The sequence below is a fragment of the Temnothorax nylanderi genome, unplaced genomic scaffold (assembly GCF_030848795.1).
Source record: "Temnothorax nylanderi isolate EJ_2023f unplaced genomic scaffold, tnyl_v1.0 TNYL_tig0035_pilon, whole genome shotgun sequence".
NCBI lineage: Eukaryota > Metazoa > Arthropoda > Insecta > Hymenoptera > Formicidae > Temnothorax > Temnothorax nylanderi.
In genome coordinates, this window is record NW_027249097.1 from 360,934 (window position 1) to 381,546 (window position 20,613).

General features: G+C 34.0%; 4 protein-coding genes across 12 annotated transcripts; 2 read left to right on the top strand and 2 right to left on the bottom strand.

Moving 5' to 3' along the window:
* The first annotated feature begins 1,065 nt into the window (after window positions 1-1,065).
* LOC139770962 (uncharacterized) lies at window positions 1,066-20,541 on the top strand. 3 transcript variants are annotated; one of them, XM_071703291.1, is made up of 6 exons: window positions 1,066-1,454; window positions 1,693-1,743; window positions 19,279-19,480; window positions 19,564-19,705; window positions 19,797-20,060; window positions 20,138-20,541. In XM_071703291.1, exons 3-6 carry the CDS (start codon window positions 19,303-19,305, stop codon window positions 20,298-20,300), a joined length of 747 nt encoding a protein of 248 aa, XP_071559392.1. In that variant the 5' UTR covers window positions 1,066-1,454; window positions 1,693-1,743; window positions 19,279-19,302; the 3' UTR covers window positions 20,301-20,541. The 3 variants fall into 3 exon arrangements, with proteins under 3 accessions (XP_071559392.1, XP_071559391.1, XP_071559393.1); XM_071703290.1 differs by lacking the exons at window positions 1,066-1,454; window positions 1,693-1,743 and adding an exon at window positions 18,524-18,922; XM_071703292.1 differs by lacking the exons at window positions 1,066-1,454; window positions 1,693-1,743 and adding an exon at window positions 18,524-18,872.
* Window positions 2,466-11,259, bottom strand: LOC139770961 (uncharacterized). 2 transcript variants are annotated; one of them, XM_071703289.1, is made up of 6 exons: window positions 11,121-11,259; window positions 5,736-5,992; window positions 5,099-5,368; window positions 4,611-4,741; window positions 4,251-4,416; window positions 2,466-3,531 (listed from the first exon to the last, which is right to left on the bottom strand). In XM_071703289.1, the coding sequence occupies exons 2-6, from the start codon at window positions 5,988-5,990 to the stop codon at window positions 3,133-3,135; spliced, it is 1,221 nt and encodes a 406-aa protein (XP_071559390.1). In that variant the 5' UTR covers window positions 5,991-5,992; window positions 11,121-11,259; the 3' UTR covers window positions 2,466-3,132. The 2 variants fall into 2 exon arrangements, with proteins under 2 accessions (XP_071559390.1, XP_071559389.1); XM_071703288.1 differs by lacking the exon at window positions 11,121-11,259 and adding an exon at window positions 9,156-9,574.
* Gdl (gonadal protein gdl) lies at window positions 11,340-13,045 on the top strand. 5 transcript variants are annotated; one of them, XM_071703293.1, is made up of 2 exons: window positions 11,340-11,949; window positions 12,028-13,045. In XM_071703293.1, exon 2 carries the CDS (start codon window positions 12,087-12,089, stop codon window positions 12,609-12,611), a length of 525 nt encoding a protein of 174 aa, XP_071559394.1. In that variant the 5' UTR covers window positions 11,340-11,949; window positions 12,028-12,086; the 3' UTR covers window positions 12,612-13,045. The 5 variants fall into 5 exon arrangements, with proteins under 5 accessions (XP_071559394.1, XP_071559396.1, XP_071559395.1 ...); XM_071703295.1 differs by having other exon boundaries at window positions 11,340-11,941; window positions 12,008-13,045; XM_071703294.1 differs by having other exon boundaries at window positions 11,340-11,941.
* Lon (Lon protease) lies at window positions 13,016-18,489 on the bottom strand. Of its 2 annotated transcripts, none has more exons than XM_071703287.1 (10): window positions 18,077-18,489; window positions 17,388-17,615; window positions 17,085-17,257; window positions 16,620-16,879; window positions 16,134-16,325; window positions 15,747-16,051; window positions 15,533-15,672; window positions 15,167-15,449; window positions 14,109-15,012; window positions 13,016-13,857 (listed from the first exon to the last, which is right to left on the bottom strand). In XM_071703287.1, the coding sequence occupies exons 1-10, from the start codon at window positions 18,334-18,336 to the stop codon at window positions 13,645-13,647; spliced, it is 2,958 nt and encodes a 985-aa protein (XP_071559388.1). In that variant the 5' UTR covers window positions 18,337-18,489; the 3' UTR covers window positions 13,016-13,644. The 2 variants fall into 2 exon arrangements, with proteins under 2 accessions (XP_071559388.1, XP_071559387.1); XM_071703286.1 differs by having other exon boundaries at window positions 16,620-16,930.
* Window positions 20,542-20,613: the final 72 nt, after the last annotated feature.

The following is a 20,613-nucleotide window of genomic DNA, read 5'->3' on the forward strand; positions in this document are numbered from 1 at the left end:
GCGCGCGGACGATTGTTTCCATCGGCGAGACGGCCTTGCTACTTGTTTTCGTCGACGCTCGTTACCCGCGCGATGTTACTCAATCCCAATCATTCTCCCGATGAATTTCGGACAGGTGTCAAGTGTGTTTGTGCTCCGTGCCGTGGGTGCTGTTATTCGAAACGCGCGCTCGTTCGTGCGATTGGCATTCCTGCTCCTCGCGGGATTTCGCGGGAATAATCGACGACGCGCTCAATAAATTTGCATCAAGTGTGTATCAAGTGTCGTGAATGAATCAATGTGTCGCGCGAATCGCTCGCTCGAGGCGGAGATGTCGAGGCGAAGGTGCCTGGGTACGACAATTGTGAGTTGTGAGTGATTTGCAGTTTCGTCGTGATATTCGCGGGCGATAATCGCTCGTCCCGCCCCGTGACGGCTCGGGCCGCCATATATGCCATATGTCTGGACTATCGAATGTGCATGGCATTCATTTACGCGGCACATCTCGAATCGTCTCGTGCTTTGAACGTCCTGTGTCCTGTGTGCTGTGCCGGAATTGTCGTGCGATTATCCCCGATTCTTTTCGAAGAGCGGAAAGAGGGCCGAGTGACAACGCGTGAAATCGTATCGTGATTCAAGTACTTAAGTAATTCAAGTAATAGCACGCTGTGATACAATAACGTACAACGCTCGTTCATGAATATTTCTTATTTATTTATTCGTGTATTTCGTGCCGTGTAATCGCGACTCCTCGACCTATGTGCAAAGCATGCATTAATATAGTACTTACATTCGCGAGATTTACGTGCTCAATACCGTAATGTGCGTACAATATTTAATCTTAATTGTGGTTTTGTTTAATCAGCTGCGTGCCTTTACTAACCGTCCACTTGATTCGCGTAGTATCTCGCGTCAAGATCTTCCAACATTTCATCGCCGTTAACGCGACTGCAACGCAGTCGGCAGTGATGAAACGCGGAACGAATCGGGGCAATCGGCGTCGCGACTCCTTCAAATTTGCGCGAAAAATCTATCTTATCTGCTTTTATATTACAGAGTAAAGTTTCCTTCCCATGGGTACGACCTTGGCGAGGTGGGAAGGCCCAGTACCCAGTACGAGGATTTTACCCAAGCAAAACTCTCTCGTTCTGCTTGGATAAAAATCCAAAGACGGGGAAGCTAACGTACCCTCCGTCCGCCGATTTAATTGAACGAACGAACCGCAGCCGGTTCGTCGCGTTTGCTTCGGGAGTGCCGTTCAAGTAATCGGACTAAAGGACTTTTTTAAACGGGAGTGCCGTACAGTATCGCGCGCGAGAAAGACTTTTATTGAAATTAGTCCGCGCGCGATTGTAGTTAATTATCCGCGAGTGTTTCTCGCGAGTGTCCTGTGCGGTGAGAGGAGGAGGCCTGACGTCCTGGAGAGGAGGAAGAGATCTGAGAGAGACATCGGGCCCCGGCGGAGCAACCTTGGGGTGAGCATATCATCTTTTATCTACACAAAATTAATAGTTTTTCCTCATTTATTCCGAGTTTTATTTCGATAAGCTAAAAATAATTAGAAAAAAAAGAAATTATTTAAAATGTTATAAAAATTTATTTTTGTAAATATTTTTTCTGGAAAATAGATAATTATATCAGTGAATCTAATGCGTAAAATTATGTGTATCTTTTCAGCGCCTCTTTAATTTATATCTTTTGTTTTTGTTACAGTATCGTCGTAGCTACGTGGCCGAATTACTCCGCCCGTTGCGCATCGGATCGGTGAGTGACGAATTTTTTATAATAGTATGGGGTAACGAATTTGTGAGTTTAATATTATGTATTGTATCCATATAATAGTACTGTAGATAAATGTGACTTCTCACAAATCCGTTGCCCTAAAATGGATAGACTAGATCAGACTAGGCTAAATAATTAATCCTGGAACTCGATCATTTATACATCGATCAGTACACACACATCGAGTTTACAACAGAGCTCGTTATGTCGATGCATCATTTATTTGATGCGTCTAATGTTTATCGCATAGTACACTAACCGCCAAGTGTACCAGTCGCCTGAAATTTATAGGCGATTTATTGGAATTTTGAAATATATATTTTATTGTCAAGTATCTATATTTGTTATCAATTAACTAAATTTATTAAATTACATTTTTAAATTTGTTTTCAAAATAATTATTGAAAAACAGACATAGAAGGAAATAAAGAATAAAAATAAAATTTTACAAGAAATAGAATAATATTTTTTTTATATGAACTGTCTCATGATTTGAGTTTTCCCTTGACGTTTATTTTTCGGGTAAGGTTTTCAAAATATTTCTACATATTTTTTAGATATACAATAATAACAATAATTTTCTATAGACAGGCAATAGATAGAGATAGTTTGCATGTAATTAAAGAAATAAAAAATAATAAGAGAAATATCTGTAGATAAGGAATAGATAGGTTCAATAAAATGAAATAAATCAAACCATTACATATAAAAAAAGTTATTGTTACAACAATTTGTATTTTTTCACAAATGTTTTTTTTTCCTTTTTCTTTTCCTTTCCTCCAGGATTAAATATTACAAAAATTGGTGCAAGAAAGCAAAATGTATAAACAAATTTAACATGCATGTGTAATAAAAAAGATGAATGAAAAAGATCAAAAGATATTTTAGTTCACGTTTCACATATTCTTCTGAAGAATTTTATTATATATAAATTAACAATCACATTAATGATTGTTAATTGCATATTTATTTTTATTTATATATACATATATATAACGCGCCAATTTTATCCTAATCTTTTATAGTCTATCCATCTAGTAGCTTGAGTTATTTGTATCAATAAATGAAATAAAATGACGTGAGATCCAATAAATATTCTGTCGCGGGACAGAATAATTTCTTTACATAGAAATGATAGTTTTCTCAAAACTGATAGTTTTTATATTAATTATATTAAAATACAAAATATAATCCGAGATGACACATATTTCATATATCGTATTAAACATTTCATCGCCATTAATTTATATTATATATATGAAAACATTACATTACATCATAAAAGAATAATTTTTGATCTTTCAAACTAAAAGATCTGTTATTATTATTATTTTTTCTACATTATTTATTACAACAAAAGTCAAGTATTCATTAAAGATCCAGCAAACCCCATTCGTCATACATTGGAATTCTCTTCATCATCAATTTTTTATAACTCTCGCTCTTTAGACCCGGACTTGAAAAAGTATCAGGATTCATGATCTCATTCAAATCTTTCGCCTCAGTCTTACAGCACAGCACTATCTGTAAAACTGAGAAGGATGATATCATTCCATAACTGGCTCTTCGTTTTAGGGTAGCTTTCAGTTCTTCCATAGTGGGTGGCTGCGTCTTGCAGCCCAGTTGCTTCATAGTCGCCGACAGTACGCCAAGATATTCATTTAATAAAACATCTCTCTTGTTTTCAATAACATCCGGGGAAGGACTTGTATTGAAAAAATATTGAAGATCGATTGCCGGCGATGTGTAGACACACGTTTGGAAATCCACCTGTAATATCAAACAAACTCTGTCGCTCGATCGATTTTTTAAGCTCCTGGCAATTGAATTGGAAATGAAATCCGTGCCCCGGAAAAGAAGTGGGACTCGTGTTTAGGAAGTCGCGGCGAGAAAGTTGAGAGTTCGCGCGAATGACACCGGCAGACAGGTGGCGGATGTACCAGAATGTGATCAAACTGGATTTATGCATTATTCATATAATATACTGCAGTTTCAAGTATCTCATATTAGAGCGCTGCCTCTTTGTCTTGATCGCTAAAGTCGATATTGCGAATCATTAAAATGCGTTAACATATACCGTATACTTTTCGGAATATTATATATTTATGTCTTATTTATTTTGTTAATTTTTATGTAAATTTATTTTGCATTTAACTGCAACTTGCATTGCATTCAACTACAAAAATGATAATAAAAATTCAGAAATATAGATAATTAAAACAAGGTGACTAAACGATGCTATACCTATTTATATTTAATTTATGCTCACGATGCTTTACATTTTTCAAAATTAATCTTTTAAGATATAGTTTTAAAGTAAATACGCTGTTTCAACAATATAAATTATGTCATTACATGCAGGTACAAATTAGATTTCACGAATTTCGTCATTCAATCTTAAATTTTAATCGTGATTATAATAATAAATAAATCAATAAGCTTGTATTTAAAGGAAATACATGATTTTTTTATAATGTGGTGGTACTTACACAAATGTGCTGAACAGGTTTGCCATCATTGTCATATTTGAACAACATATTGTTTACCCAGAAATCGCCGTGATTAATAACATTGAATTCATCCTCACATAACTTGGATGCATCTATTCCTATTTTATATGCGTGGTCGGAGAGTTTAGCAATTTTTTCCGAGTATCTAATAAATAAAAGTCACATAAACATGGAATTCTATAAAATTATGGAAAAATCATAAATATTTGCTGTATATTCTAAACAACAATTTGTGTTTCTATATATATTTGCCAGTTTCTGCTTATTATGTTTATTTATGTTATCTTAAACATTAAGAATTAGATTAATAAATATTGCGTTTATTCATGTAAATCTTACTTTTTCATTCCTGGCCAATTTGCAACCTCATCTGCTAAAGCTTTAAGACTCATAACGAAAAAAGTTTGCAGTTCTGGCGGCCACTGATCGTTAAATATTCCTTTCGTATACATCTCTTTTTGCTTTGGTTCCTAGATATTAAAATATTTTTATCAAAGAACATTGATATTTATTCATTTAATTATAAAATTTAGTAAATAAGTTTGTAGTGTGGATTGGAAATTTGGAACGTTATATGTATACATGAGGCTATAGAAAAAAATCTACGACATTAATTTCAATAAACATGTGATTTCTTAACAAATTTAGAAAACATTTTTTCTTGAAGATAGTTACGAGGAGGACTATTTGTTACAATTTCTTAATGTAAATTTCAATATAAATTACAAATTACGATTTCGTAAATGTAGGACTTACTGCTTACAATTAGTTAGGCACATACGTGTCCATTTAAGCTAAAAGCAAGTGAATCACGCGTAGTGATTTACCTTCTCGCATATGGCTACAGAAGCTGCGTGAAATCTGGCTAGTCCGTCAAGCGCCAATATGGTATGAGCTAGGTCAAGACCAGACATACGATCGGCCATGCGAAAGCCGAGAGGCGCGAGATCCTCGATCACCAGAAGCGTTGGATTTTTATTTTGCACGTATAGGACCTTCCCGCTTAAGCGATGCTCCGGTCCTAACAACTTATTCATTTTATCCAAAGTATCTGACATTATCAATATCTCGATGTCAAAGACGCCTGATAATTCGATCTGTAAAAAGTTTATTTAAGATTAACAAATAAAATCTTTTAAAATCAAACATTGCAAGCATGCAATTAGTTCTGTGATGTAAGGGTTTAAATAAAAAGTTTTGGTTTCTCAGAAATGACAAATAAATAATAATTTTATTCCGCAAATCAAAATTGATTTTAAAATGACTGAAGCATATACTTTTCTTCTAAATGTATATGTGCCTCTTTGAACTTGATAAAAATAATTTTATTTTCAATCACTGATTGCCTCAAAAATAATTGTCCTGGTCTTTTTGTTGATTAGAAATCTACTTCGAAATAGTAGAATCTGCCACTTAATTTGATTTATTTGTAATAGAAATATTATATTAGTTGAATCAACTTACAAGGTCCTGACGAATACCTTCAGCTATAGGCGAGATTTTAACAATGATTGATTTCTTCTCCGTAATTTTACTGTCGCCTTGGTCACGCGAAAATTCAGCAGTAACCCTAAACATGTCGCTTGAGTAGTTGTCACCCTTAGCCGTGGCCGGTTTCGAGAATATATCGGTCACCTGAATCGAGTTGTCGCCTTCCGACTTTCGCAGGATCTTCTCTACGAAGCATAGATTCAGCCATGCCGGTGTCTTTAGGGCCATTTCTGAAATTGGAACTGGAATTGGAATTGGAGAATTTTCCCGACAAATCATTGATCTTCCCGCCGTGTCACGATACGCGAAAACGATTCTTTACGATAACTTATTGTTCGCAGCGAGATTTATCACGTTTTCTTTGTGTCCCTTTTTAACCAGCTCCCTCTCACTCATTCCGGCCTTTCCACCCTTTCCTTCGTCGCGCCCCCCCTTCCGCCGTTTTTTCCCCGCCCGCTTTACCGTCGTTTTTTTCTTCATATCCGTCAATATTCAAGACGGGCGCGCATTCTCCTATACGTTTGAGTTAAGAGCTGTTTCAATTAAGAGCGTAATGGGAAGCCGCTTTTCCCTTTTCCCTTTTTGGTCAACGGCATACGTACATTCCGCGTTGAGATCCCGTCGAACGTGATCGAGTTGCGGTAAGTACGTACTTGTGGTCGAATGACATCAGCCATATTTCACCTTGATGAGTTTTCTCAGAAATGTTTTCCGCGGTTTTTTCAGAATCAAATCCGCCCATTATTAGATGGACGTTTAATGACTGAACTTATGAGGAACACATATAATTTTAATAATATATAAATAATTTATAGCAAATGATATAAATCACAATGAAAATGGTTTACTAATCAAGTGCCAGAAATGCAAATAAATGACAAAACTTTTTATTCTTTAATCGACTTCAAATAAATTTTATTTTAATTAAACTTATGATACATCTTAATTGCAATGATTAATGTAATAAATTGATTAAAATGGATTTAAGAGAATTTTGATAAAATACATGGTAACATTTAAAAAATGCATATAATTATACAAATCCTATACTACATAAATATTGATATATTTAATTGTGTAATACCTTTTTTTTTTAGTTATACTATTTTCACATTATATAACTCTAACATGCTAACATTAATCATTACGAAAACAAAAACAACGAGATAAGATTAAAGTTGAAAACTATTCATTTGACGTAATTAATAATTGCTCAAGCAAGTACGTAATCGCGTATGTCATGCTTAGATAAAGCATAACATATGATTATATGCAGTAAAGTCACTACGCTATTGAAGAATATGAACGTAATTTCTTTATATCGAAGTCAAATTATTATTATTCAGTCAAAATTGTTGTATGTTTTACATTGTTACGTCTTAATATGTTACTTTTCATTTATTTGAAATACCTACTATAAAAATTAATAGCTTTACACAATTTTCAATGTCAATAATCATCAATTTGGCACGTCACATAATAAGTATGTAAATCTGTTTGATTGTTTATTCTATTATATTACCATTATTATAGTTTTTCCTAAGAAGTATTCGCAACAGATTTCTATATATTTTTATTTTAATATTTTAATACATTTTAATTAGAATAGCATACTATATTGCTTAATTGTTAAAGGCATCAAAAGTCGGCCTCAAGTCGTCGAGCTACAAAAATATCGCGCTAATTATATTTGCTGCACAGAAAACTCATAAAGTACATGTAACACTCAAATGAATCTTGTTAGATTAAATCTACTTATCTTAAAAGAAAACAAACCCAAGTTTTCTCCTCAATTTTGAATGATGAACTTTGGGTATGTTACATTACAGATAAAAACAAGAGTATTTTTTTAGTGCTTTTACGCATGTTAAAGAAGTGACACACTCCATCGGAAAAAATCAATTCTTATGTTTCTAATCTAATCTAAGCGTATATCTCATCGAAACGATAAGAGATAGGCAAAAATGTTTTAACTGAACTTTTAATGTACACGATCTTATAGCGACGCGCGACGCTCCTTTTATGATGTATGAAATCGTGATTAACGTTATGTTACTGCGTGAATGCATTTATTAATCACCATGCTGCATCATTCTAATTAACTTTTTTATTTTTTTCAATAAGCCTTGATACCAAACTAATGTTCGGTTTATTTAATTGACTTTTTAAACTATATCTTAATATAAATATATTACTATCATTTATATGTCAAAATTATATTGTATGCTTATTAGTAATTTTACATTTTACATTTGTTAAGTTCAATTAACATAGCAGGCATATGTTAAATCTACACATGTATGTGTTGCTTACTTTACACAAAAATTTTAACAAGGACTTTTTTTTAACAAAAATACACAAAATTTTTTATTGTGTACATATATTATGCTTTCCAATTTTGGATTAATTCGAAATAGAATTAGCCGAAAGACAATAAAAATCTTACAAAATTAGTTGAATTGACGTCAATTGCATCGATAAATAGTTGATGTCAAATACTAGTTTAGTTGATATCTTTGTCATCTTCGACCTTGCTTTGTCATCTTCACAATTGCTTTTAATTGAGAAATAGTCTCAATTTCTCAATTAGAAGCAATTGTGAAGATGCCAAGCAAGGTCGAAGATGACAAAGATATCAACTAAACTAGTATTTGACATCAACTATTAAATATATCAATAAAAAATATCGATCCAATTGACGTCAATTCAACTAATAATTTTTGGCTGGATTGTTAATCTTAAAAAGCGTATAACAATTAATATTGCATTGAGAAATTGAAATGATATTTGTTGTGGCTTATCTTCTTTAATTTAAAAAGTAAAGAGGAGAAGTGGTTATTTGTGTTAGACAGATATATTCGATTTATATATATATTCGATTTCTACATTATTATATTTTATAAAGTATAAGATTGTTTAAAGATATGGAAAACTATTTATACGTTCTAAAATATTGTCTATAAGATAGAGAAATATCTCATAAGAACTTATAATCGCGTTCATAATGTTTGCGCATTATATATGTTTACAACTTAAACTCTTCTTCTCACAAACTCACGCGACTCATGCAATTTACACGGAATAAACTTGAGATTCTCCCACTGATGTATCATTTTGTAAAATCATATTTTCTTAAATTATATTAAAGTATATTAAATTATGTGTCATATAATTTATTCAGGTGCTTTTTATTCCTATTTATTCATATTTACCTATACACATGTTATTGCATTATTAGCAAGTTGATCTCATATTTTTTAAATATAATACGGTATAAGTGAGTTCACTATAACTACATGTTTTACAAGGCTTTATCTAAAATTTTTATTAATAAATTCCGACTGAATATCAGTTTGAGGAAAACAGAGCGTTGATAATAATCGACACACTGACCTGTAAATTGCTTCGACTTTGGTCGTTTATTTCACTTAAATGCTCACTTCACTGTGCCGTTTCGTAAAGCCAGCCGCGAAGTGATACACGCAGAACGCAGAAGTGACAGGCTATAGCTACATCAGTGCATTTTTTTATACTCTCGAATGAAATTGCGAGTATACGTATGTTTTCATTCGGCACTGCAGATGACTGTCACGAACACGACATATGATCTCTCTCTCTCTCTCTCTCTCTCTCTCTCTCTCTACTTGGTCACCATTTATATTTATACCGTCGGATTTCCTGATTTATTCTTAGATAACTGAGACTTGGCCAACATTAAACACATGTCGATTTATCTCTCAATAAACCAATAGACGCTAAATGAGATAACAGAGCGATGATAACACTCGTGTGATCATGAACTGAATACGACAAGGAGTTAGAAGCAGTAGAAGCGAGCATTTATCATCCTAGTATTGAGACAAGAGAGGGAGGGGGGTCTTGTTTCATTAAGCCCGGCAAACGTTAAAGGAAATTATAAATGAGTATATATTGTATAGGTATATGCATGAATGTGTGAAAATATGTAATATATTAAGGCAGAAAGATTTCAGAAGAATGCATGAATTAAATTCATCAGATTTTGCACAGAAAAAAAAGTTTACCTTTTGTTAAAGTAACTTTTTGTAAAACTTTTGCTACTGTTGCTAAATTATAGCTCTCGCTGCAAAAAATACTGCTCTCGCTGCAAAAAATGTTAGTTATCCCTATTTTATAATTAAATTTGCTATAATAGCTAATTTTGTGAGGGTGTACGATTCCCAAAATTAATTCATGCATTATTCGTTGCCGTCCATAATACCGTCATCCTAAACTTGAATAATTTTTCTGAACAGCGAGAATCTAGTGGAATTATTTACGAAGGTCGTCATGAGTGTTATCTCGGGATATGAAATTTATATGTGATATTTTAAGGGAAAAAAATCTCCGCGGATTTCATACTCTGCGTCAATATATATGCGTCTCAGTCAATATACATATTGTTTTTTTATTGAATAGATGAAGCGAAACAACACTTCATCAACGTACTGATAATTGAAGTGGCAAATGCATCACGGAAAAAAATTTAGCTAAATTTAGTCGTAAGGCGTTTTTCGATTAATAAATTTGGCCAGTTGGGTCGATTACAACATCTTTAGTAATTTTTAGTCGTAAAATATGGATAACTAATATTTTTTGCAGCAAGAGCTATATTTTTTGCAGCGAGAGTTATAGTTTAGCAATAGTAGCAAAACCCTTTGTTTTCTCGCTGCAAAAAATGTTACTCTCGTTGCAAAAAATGTTAGTTATATCCATATATTACGACTATTTTAGCTATAGTAGCTAATCTTTTTTTTCCGTGATTATTTGCTTATTATATATTTTTGCCTGCATGTACATTTCATTTATTACAAAATTGTGTATATTTCGCATTATTGTTCTCTTAAAATATTTATTCTTCTTCGATTTCATGGCTAAGTTAAGTAAAAATATGAATTGTCTACTGATCTCTCAAATCACATAAAAAATTTTTTATATATTTTTTCATTTTCATCCACATGGTAACTACTTTTTTGATAACATATGCGTCTCTAACATTTTTCTACTTAACTTATTTCACTATACTGTTAATGTAGCTCAGATTTAAATAATCATTAAAATATTAATCAAATTTTGACATTTATAATTTTATGATCATTATTACGAAAATAATTTAGTAAATTTGGAACTGAGATATAAAAAGTTGATAACATATGTTAACTATCGTGAGAATTTCCGGTACATAATCTTAAGTGCGTGAAGCACGCATGTTACTAATAATAAGAAACAGTTCGTGTACTTAAAATATAATATAATATAAAAAAAGCAAATAACGAAAGTAAATTATGAGGAAAAGAAGTTAAATATTTCTGCTAAAATATTTCTGCAATGTTTATTCACCTCCTTCACTGCACGACGCTTCCGATTCACCAGGTAGCAGGAAATCCTCAGGATTATACAGCGTAGGCGGAAGTCCGTCAGGTCAGGTCGGGATATCAAGAAAAGTCATATGAATTTTCACGTAACAAGGAACCGTACTACGCCTTACTCGTATGAATTTATCATTCATGAGAGTGTGCGAGAAAATCAATACCAGAACCCATCAGTCTCTTTATTATTGATTTATTAATTTGCTAACGTGCCAGTCACGGTATGTACGTTGCTATATACCAATCGCGCATTGGAGTAATAAAAAAAATTTTATTACGATGCAATAACCCAGATAGCCAAGCGTGATAGAGCATATTGAGCAAACTAATGCATTGCATGTGTTTTCATATATTTGCTGTAAATTTGCTGACATCGAAATAGAACACGTTACAAATACAGATTTTGTGATTCTCTTCCGTGTTATGTTTACGATTTTTTTGGTTTTTTTTACCGAAGAGAATCAAAAAATCGTGGACATAGCACGGAAGAGAACCACAAAATCGTGAACATTACCGACAGGATTCGGTAACAGACAGCCAAATCGTGTTCATGACCGCTCTCAGGCTTCTCCCTTCTCTCTGTCTCTGATTAAAGGTACCGGGTACCGGTTGAAACAGACAAGCACAAGACAAATGTTGTGGTACTATCACGTGTACATGCAATAAGTAACGAATGAAGACCTTTTAATATTTTAAGTGTCAAACAATTATTCTGCCGTTTTTACCTTGGATATTTCGACAAAAAGAAAGACATTACTTCGCTTCCTTATTATTTACTGATAACGCACCGAGGTTATTTGGTATTATAAAATTACGTTAGAATAAATTGTAGAAAATATACTGTAATTACTTAATTAGAAACAAATATTGTCGTAAAGGTGGACAGAGCACATATCGACGCATTTCACGAAGCACAGATATTTCCACAAAGAAAGAAATGGACATTGCCAGCCCTACTCCTCAAGATCTGCAGACAAAGCTTTACTTCCTAGTGGAACAGCTGCAGCACATGGCTGGAGAATTACCGCCGAAGTATCAGATGCGATTGCCTTACGAATTGTTATCTGGCTTGGCGAACTCGTTGTTAAACGACACAATCTTTGAGATAGTGAAGGGTTTGATGGAGATACAGCACGTCACCGAAAAGCATCTCTTCCAACAGCGACTACAGCTTTTGAATCAACAGAAGATTGAGTGCCAGGAAGCGTTGTTGGCGACGATGACGGACGAAGAGCTAGCCTCGATGAAAGTAGCGCTGTACAAGAAGCACAAGGAGGAGTTGAAGCAAATGGACATGAAATTGGTCCTGCAGCTAGATCAAAAGGTAGCTGATCAGCAAAGCATATTGGAAAAGGCTGGAGTACCTGGATTCTATGTGACGAATAATCCAGTGGAGATTCAGGTGCAGATGAGGCTGTGCGACTTCATAATCAGGCTCAGTAAGATGGATATACCAACTTGACACGAATATAAAATTATCTTTTATATAATTCTCATTTATTCAGTCATATTCATCACTTACAGATAGCAATTATGTCATTATTTTATTATAAATTATTATATTTGTCATTAATTAGTTACATATTTAACATTAAATTTTAAAGGCTCAATCTATTGAAGTGTAATGATTTATATTGTAAAATGTTTTATTTTTAAACCAAGATTTTCTTATATACAATGTAATGTTACAAACATTGTTGTATTAAAAAGTATTATCACTATTTACTTCTGCTAATTCAAAGTACAACAGATTAGCAATATGTACAATAGTTTCTTCGGAATGGAAAAATATTTTCATAGTTACATAGATGTTATACATGAATTATTCAAGGAGAAAAATAAATTTTTAACAAGAAGAAACAAGTCTTGAGAAAAATAAAAGATATATTTTCCTTATATGTATATTTGCATTTATACATTGTAACGGCATTTATACATAATAAAGTATGATAACCCATTCTTACAAAATAATGTAACAAAAAATCTTTCTTTTTCAAGATATCAACAAAAGGTGAACAGTTTTCTCTTAAGTATAAGTATAATTATCTCTCTCTCTTTCTTATTTTGTATACTATTTTATATATACACATTTCCAGATCAATTCATTCGATTACATCTGTATCACTTACAAATAGGAAACTTTTAAAACATATTAAATATGAATCGAATAATTGCAAATAATAAAATTTAAGAGGTCAATGAGATACCTATGATCAATTTAAAAAATGCTTTTAATATAAAAGTCAATTATTTAAATAAATCATTTTGTTTGTTAAATATATAAATTACCTTTTAAATTATATCATAGATTTTATGTACAAGAAACAACATACGAAATAAGATATTTTGTCAGTAAAATATTCTTGCATTTAGTACATACTATTTGTATGATAAAGTGATACAGCAGATCAATAACGATACTATTAATCATGGTAAAGAAAATTCATACAAACATATCTGTGTCCATTTCGGAATCATCCACTTTGTATATTATTTTACGCGAATGTTGGCTGTGCGGAGGAGACATGATCAGTGATTGGTTTAGCGGATCGAAGAGAATCGGCTTTCGCGAAACATATACGATAAACGTCATCGTACGTCGAAGCAAAATGCACTTCTAGACCGTCTGTAATATATTTAGGTAGATCGTTGAAATCTTTCTTGTTCTCATCGGGCAAAATTATGCATTTAACATCAACTCGCTTCGCCTAAAAGTAAAAGTGTAGTTTTAATAATCTTGTACCTTGAACAACAAAGCAATTATTTTACAAGTCTATACTACTTAATTACGTTTCAGAAAGCTATTATAAACATTGACACAAACGCACGCTTTGGTGATAAACAATTTAATAAAATTAGTATATTAAACTATGTAATATTATGTAATAATAGCAGAGAGAAGCTTATTTAAATTAAGACTAGTAGGTTGGGATTAATACAAGATTACGTTTATACTTACTGCAATAACTTTCTCTTTGATACCGCCGACAGGAAGTACCTTGCCCATGAGACTCAATTCGCCCGTCATTGCTACGTCTTGCCTGATGGCTTGATTTTTAGCTAGGGACAACAACGCGGTAGCGATCGTCACACCTGCGCTAGGTCCGTCTTTCGGGGTCGCTCCTTCAGGCACGTGTATATGCAGGTGGGAATCGTACAGAAATGTATTCGAAGAATCCTCCCGTTTCAGGTAATTCCTCGCCACAGTCATCGCGATATGTATGGACTCTTTCATCACGTCACCCAGATGACCAGTGACCTCGAAAGTACCCTCGGATTTTTTGCCACCGGTCGGTTTTCTGATGGTACTTTCGATGAATAGCGTGGAACCGCCCATGGCGGTCCACGCCAGTCCCATCACAACGCCAGCAGGCGTAATTTCGTACATCCTGTCGTGCGTGAATACAGGCTTGCCCACAAAATCCTGTAAGTTGTCCACAGTGACGTCAACTTTGTCAGCTTCCTTCTTGACAACTTTGAACGCCACTTTCCTGTGCACCTTTTCTATATGTTTCTGCAGACTTCTCACCCCGGATTCTCGGCAATAAGATTTGATTAACGCTGTGAGCGCATTGTCTTGTATGTTGATTTGTTCCTTGCTGAGACCAGACTCGGTTCTAGCTTGTGGAACTAAGTACTGTTTCGCGATGGCGAGCTTTTCTTCGGCAACGTAACCGGACATGTCTATCATCTCCATACGATCTCTTAGTGGTTCCGGAATAGTGTCTATTACATTTGCCGTGCAAATGAATAGTACTTTCGATAAATCTACTGGAACATCTAAATAGTGGTCCAGGAAGTTTGCATTCTGTTCTGGATCCAGCATTTCGAGAAGAGCAGACGCTGGATCTCCTTGGTGTCCCCTAAAATATTACAGATAATGTAGAGGATGCAAAAGTCCAAAAAATATATAAAAATATCAAAAATTTTTAATTCTCAGATATTCTCTAAATTTTTTGTACTCTGAGACATTGTATATTTTTTATATATAATACAATGTTTAAAAAGATTACATACTTGCCGATTTTGTCGATTTCATCTATCAGAATCAACGGATTCTCAGTTTTGGTCTTTTTTAAGCACTGAATGACTTTGCCTGGCATGGCTCCCACATATGTTCTCCTGTGTCCTTTAATCTCAGCTACGTCTGTCATTCCACCGACGCTAAACCTAAAATATTCTCTGTTCAAAGCGCGAGAGATCGATCTAGCTATTGAAGTCTTGCCGACCCCAGGAGGCCCATAGAAACACAATATTTTTCCTTGTGTACTGCCTTTCAGTTGACTAACAGCAATAAATTCTGTAATTAAAAGCATAATATACAATGAAAAGCATTGTTTTTATTTAAATAATATCTACAGGTATATGAGCGCTTTTGTGTACCAAGTATTCTTTTCTTTATATCGTCCATTCCGTAGTGGTCCTCATCCAAAATTTTGACGGCATCTTGAAGATTTAGAGTCTCTGTACTTGTCACACCCCATGGCATAGACGTAAGCCAGTCGAGATAATTTCTCGTAACACTAAGAAATACAAAATTTATATGAAATTTATATAAATCACATATGTAATATGTATACTTAATATCGATACACACTTGAACTCGCTACTATGACTTTCTAAAAAGGAAAGTTTATTCAATTCCTCTTCCAAGACGTCCATGACTGGTTTAGGAACTGTCTTTTGTCTTATTCTTTCCCTGTACTTTTCTTCTATCGCATCTTTGTCATCCTTTTCCAGCCCTAACTCTTTCTTAATAACTTTCAATTGTTCGTGAAGAATATATTTTCTATGTTGTTGTTTTACTTTCTCTTCAACCTCTCTGCCAATTTTTTGCTGCAGCTTACTTAATTCATATTCTTTTTTCAAAAGCGCAAGCGACAACCTCAGTCTTTTTAGAATCTATGAATAAAATATTATTTTAATATTTTCTATGGAATCCTATACGATGTACATGATACAATGCAATGCATGATGTACTTACGTCCATTTCTTCTAAAACTTGCTGCAATTCCTGTGCATCCGCCCCAGTTAAGGCAGCACCTAAATCACTGAGGTAAACCGGGTTATCCACAACTCTTTGTCCCTGATGCAGCATTTGTTGCAGAGATTCGCGATACAAAGGATTCATGCTAATTATGTCTCGGATTGTTTTGATGAGTTCTTGCGTCAATGCCTGTTTAGAAAATATTTCTGACAGTGAAATTAGTTTCTGGTATTGTAATATATAGTATCATATAACACAAGGTACATTCAAAAATTAACTGTTTTTATATATTTCTAATAAAAGTTGACTTAATCCTAATTTTTACTGCTAAAATCGCATAGTGTCTCCAAAATCTCAACTCAAATCTCAATATTTATAAATGCTTTATCTAACTTGCTTATCAATTGACTTAAAAAAAATAAAAATGGTATTATTTTTAATATAGTAATACTGTGAATCCTTCAATATTATTTTATTTGTTACCTTGATCTCCTCATTTTGCTTAAACTTTTCATGTGTGACATTTACAACTTCCACCATTAGTACAGGTTGACTACCGGCCGGGGGGATTGATGAATCCAATGGTTTCTCTGTACTCTTCTCGGGTGAATCTATCGGCAGCTTTATTTCTGTAGAGCCCGCTTCACTGACCTTTTCTGTTCTCTCAGTTCGGTCTGTAACTCGATTCTCTGCCTTTTTACGCAAAGCTCTCCGATTTACCTTGCCACTGGTTACTGTGTCGTCTACAGGGACGGTAATTGTGGTATTTAATAGTGGAAACGTCAGTTTCATCTCTGTGTAAAGTAGGCAGGGCGATATTTAAACAGAATAACCAAAAAACAGAGCCACGCCAAGTTGAATAAGAAAATTTTAATCGATTAACCAAACACTAAATTTCTATAAAGTGTTATTTTATTACAACGTGAAAATAGCAAATACATTCCTTACCGTGTTCCACCTTTGGAGTGGCGTCCTCAAAAATTTGGTTAACAATCTTGATTCTTCTGTGTGCCATGATCACCAATCTTAACCGGTTTCCCAGATCCTGTACCTCATGTACTTGGGCAAAAGTCCCAATCGGATAAATTTCATCCAAGCTTTGAACAACATCAGCTTCATTCCTGTATAAATTAAAATTTACATTATTATTATTATTTGCACTATATCTACCATTTGGATAATTATTAGTTTTGACGCTTTTTGTATTCAGTAAATTTAATTAATACTGGAAAATGATTTGGTAGAACTTACTCTTCGGATTTCTTTAAGAAGACTCCCACGTAAGGCTGATTTAACTTAATCTTTCTACGTATTAAATCTATCAGAACTGGATTGCTAATCTCAATTAGCTTAATAAACCTGGGAAACACTGGATTTCTGTTGATTGCAATGACCGGTACGTGAGGCCATACCTCAGGTACCACTACGGTTGCAGGCAGAGAGGCGGGATAATCTCCAGACTGTTCTCCATTGCCATCACTAAACAACATGGATATATACATATAAAACAAAAACTGTAGTTTCTCAGAAGTAACATCATATATAATATAATTTATCATAGCTATTATATAAGATATGATACCTATAATAACACAGATAGTATAAAAATACCAATATATCAAGAATAATAGAGATAAAAGCATAGGAAAGGTAACAAACTATTGCTAAATTACAAAGCAAATAAATTACAGAGAGAGCAAGTTTGTTAAGCTCACAAACTAGAGGAAAAAGAAGGGGATTATTCGAGTTTGAAAAAGTCAGGCGAGTTAAGGGATAGAACAGAAGTTAATTAACAAAATTATATGGAAACTAATCAAATTGATTAGGGGGAAAAGGAAGAGAATTACTCGAGTTTGAAAAAGTCAAGCAATTTAAGGGAAAAAATACAAGTTAATTGAGATCATACGGAAACTGATGAAATTCAAATAAACTCAGTTTACCTCGGGGGGTCTCGATCGGAGTACTTTTTCGCCGTGAAAAATCTCACCGACGTGATCGCGGGGTGAACCCGGGCGATCCTCAGCAATCCCGACCTGTGACCGGGGTATTCTATCCGCGTTAGCCACGGTCTGACGCAAATCGGCGACGGTGTGTGGTGATCCGTGGCCGCCGACCGGTCGCCGCGGAAGGAGCGCGCGATCACGCCGCGCTGCCTCAAAATCAGCGGCAGCTTGGCATTTATCGCTGTCACGAGTCGCATGGTTCTCCGAAGCCGTCGCGAATTCTCATAAACTCCTGTCCCGTCCCCGCTACTCGCGTGAGAATCGCCGAAAATGAGAAGGAAAATAGAGCGAGAGGTTATGGCACCGCACGAATGCGTAACTTAAACCCTAACCTAATCCAGCGTAATCCGCTGACGTTCTAGCTACGGACTTTTATATACCCAACTAGACTGCTCGCTTCGCACACTTTCGCCTTTCGCATGCAATAGAACGGGACAGCATAAAACATGGCGGCGAAGTGAGTGGCTGAGTGGTGGAAACTTGGAAAACAGTAGAAATGAATAGAAAGCAGTAGAAGTCTGTGGCAAAGACCGTGGTCTGTGGTCGTAAAAACTAACTTATTGGATTATTATGAATATTATGATCATCTATCATCTGTTCTGATCTATTTTTCCTCTTTCCTCTTGACCGTACACGCTATGCGTTAGAAATGAACCAGATACACATTTGATTTCAATTTCTACTGAGTTAAAGGGTGAAAAGAACGAAGACGTATAATCGACAAGCACAAAAGGTGCGGATAGGAAAGAGGCCGAGACTTTGAAGTTGAAAAGAAAGAATAAAGTAATAAAGTATCAAAGAAAATATTATTTAAGATAAGAAGGTCCAGATTGTTGTCATCAACGATTGTCATTTAATATATTTTGCGTGCTTTTCGATCCTTAATTTTTTAAAGAAGATTGTCTAATGTATGCGCTATATTTGTATTTATCACAAAATGTTTGTCTATCGTAATTTCTTATTATTGTACGATAAGGTTTAGAAAAAAATATTCCATGCTGAGCAATGTTTAATTAACTGTTACTGTTGTTACTTATATTTCTAACTGCTGTCATTTTTTATACTCTATTTAATTGTTAGAAGAAAAGTTTTTTCAGTGCGAAGGGAATATTTCATTTTTTTGTTTTAATTTTATGCAGATATAGCCAGCTATTTGTTCGAAAATGGATAAAGGTGTCCGTGATAGACAAATAAGTCAAAAATTCTTGATTCCGCAACCTCCGAGCGGTGATAACCGCTCAAATTACAAAATACCTCAATCTGTTGCAAAGACGAAGAATAATGAGGAAAGTAATGAGAGCAATGTTATTGATTATAAAAATATTTCACTCACTATGACAGGTAACTTCTTATCCCAGCCATTTACATTGTTTTTTTATTATCAAAAGATTCTGCGCGACACAAATTTTATTATTTCTTTACAGGAGAAATAAGTTCAGGTTGTATACACAGAAAAAGTTTAACGCAAAAGCAGCCTAATATCACTTTTATAGAGGACACGGAAGATGCAGATGATGAACAGTTTATCTTAAATATGAAAACGATTATTGACAAAAATTATAAAACGTAACGTTAATTAACAATTAATTCGAATATAGATTATAAATTACTTATAGATGTACTTTTCCGTTCAAGTTGATAATTCTGTTATGAGTAGGCAGGACAAGGAAAATTTTAGCCTAAGAGATTTGCAAAGCAAATCTTATTTGTCGAGAAAGAAGAAGTGTGTGTTCAGCGACGAGGATCAAACTCTGATGAAACGATTTAAAAGATCGGTGGACGAAAGTAAAGCTTCGAGCGCGGCTTCACGAAAGTCTTCGCAGTCATCTAAGCAAGTTGTTGCTTATCACGGTTGCTCGACAATCGATACCCCACAGACGAGGCCGATCATTCAACATAACGATAACGATATGAATTGCAGGTATATATAATTTAGATATTATTTCAAATTGTGGTAACTAATCGATCGGTCGGTTGAATTGACCGTATCATTTTCAGAGGCAACGCAAACGAACTGTTTTTTCACGCAGCTTCGACTATGCGGAACAATGACCAACGGCTAATAGGAAACGCGCAAACTGTCGAAATAGTAGAATTCGAGCAGATAATTTATCACGATGAGATGTACTTATTAACGCCTCCCCAGAGAGACGACTTGTAATCCATAAAATGACTCGATAGTTTATATAAATTTAAAATAATCTTGTAGTTTATTTGTAACGTTATGTGTATCAATTATTATAGCATTAAAATTATATATATAAGCTATATATTTATTATAAAAAAATCTTATCATTTAAATGAATTACAAGTTAAACACATAAGCTACATGTTCTTCAAAATTTTTAGAATTCTGATTCTATCAAATGTATAATATCGATCCGAAAATAAATGATCGTAAAGAAAAATCATTTAAATTTATAATATACCTACATAATTATATTATATAAAATTATGATAATTTTAATTATATA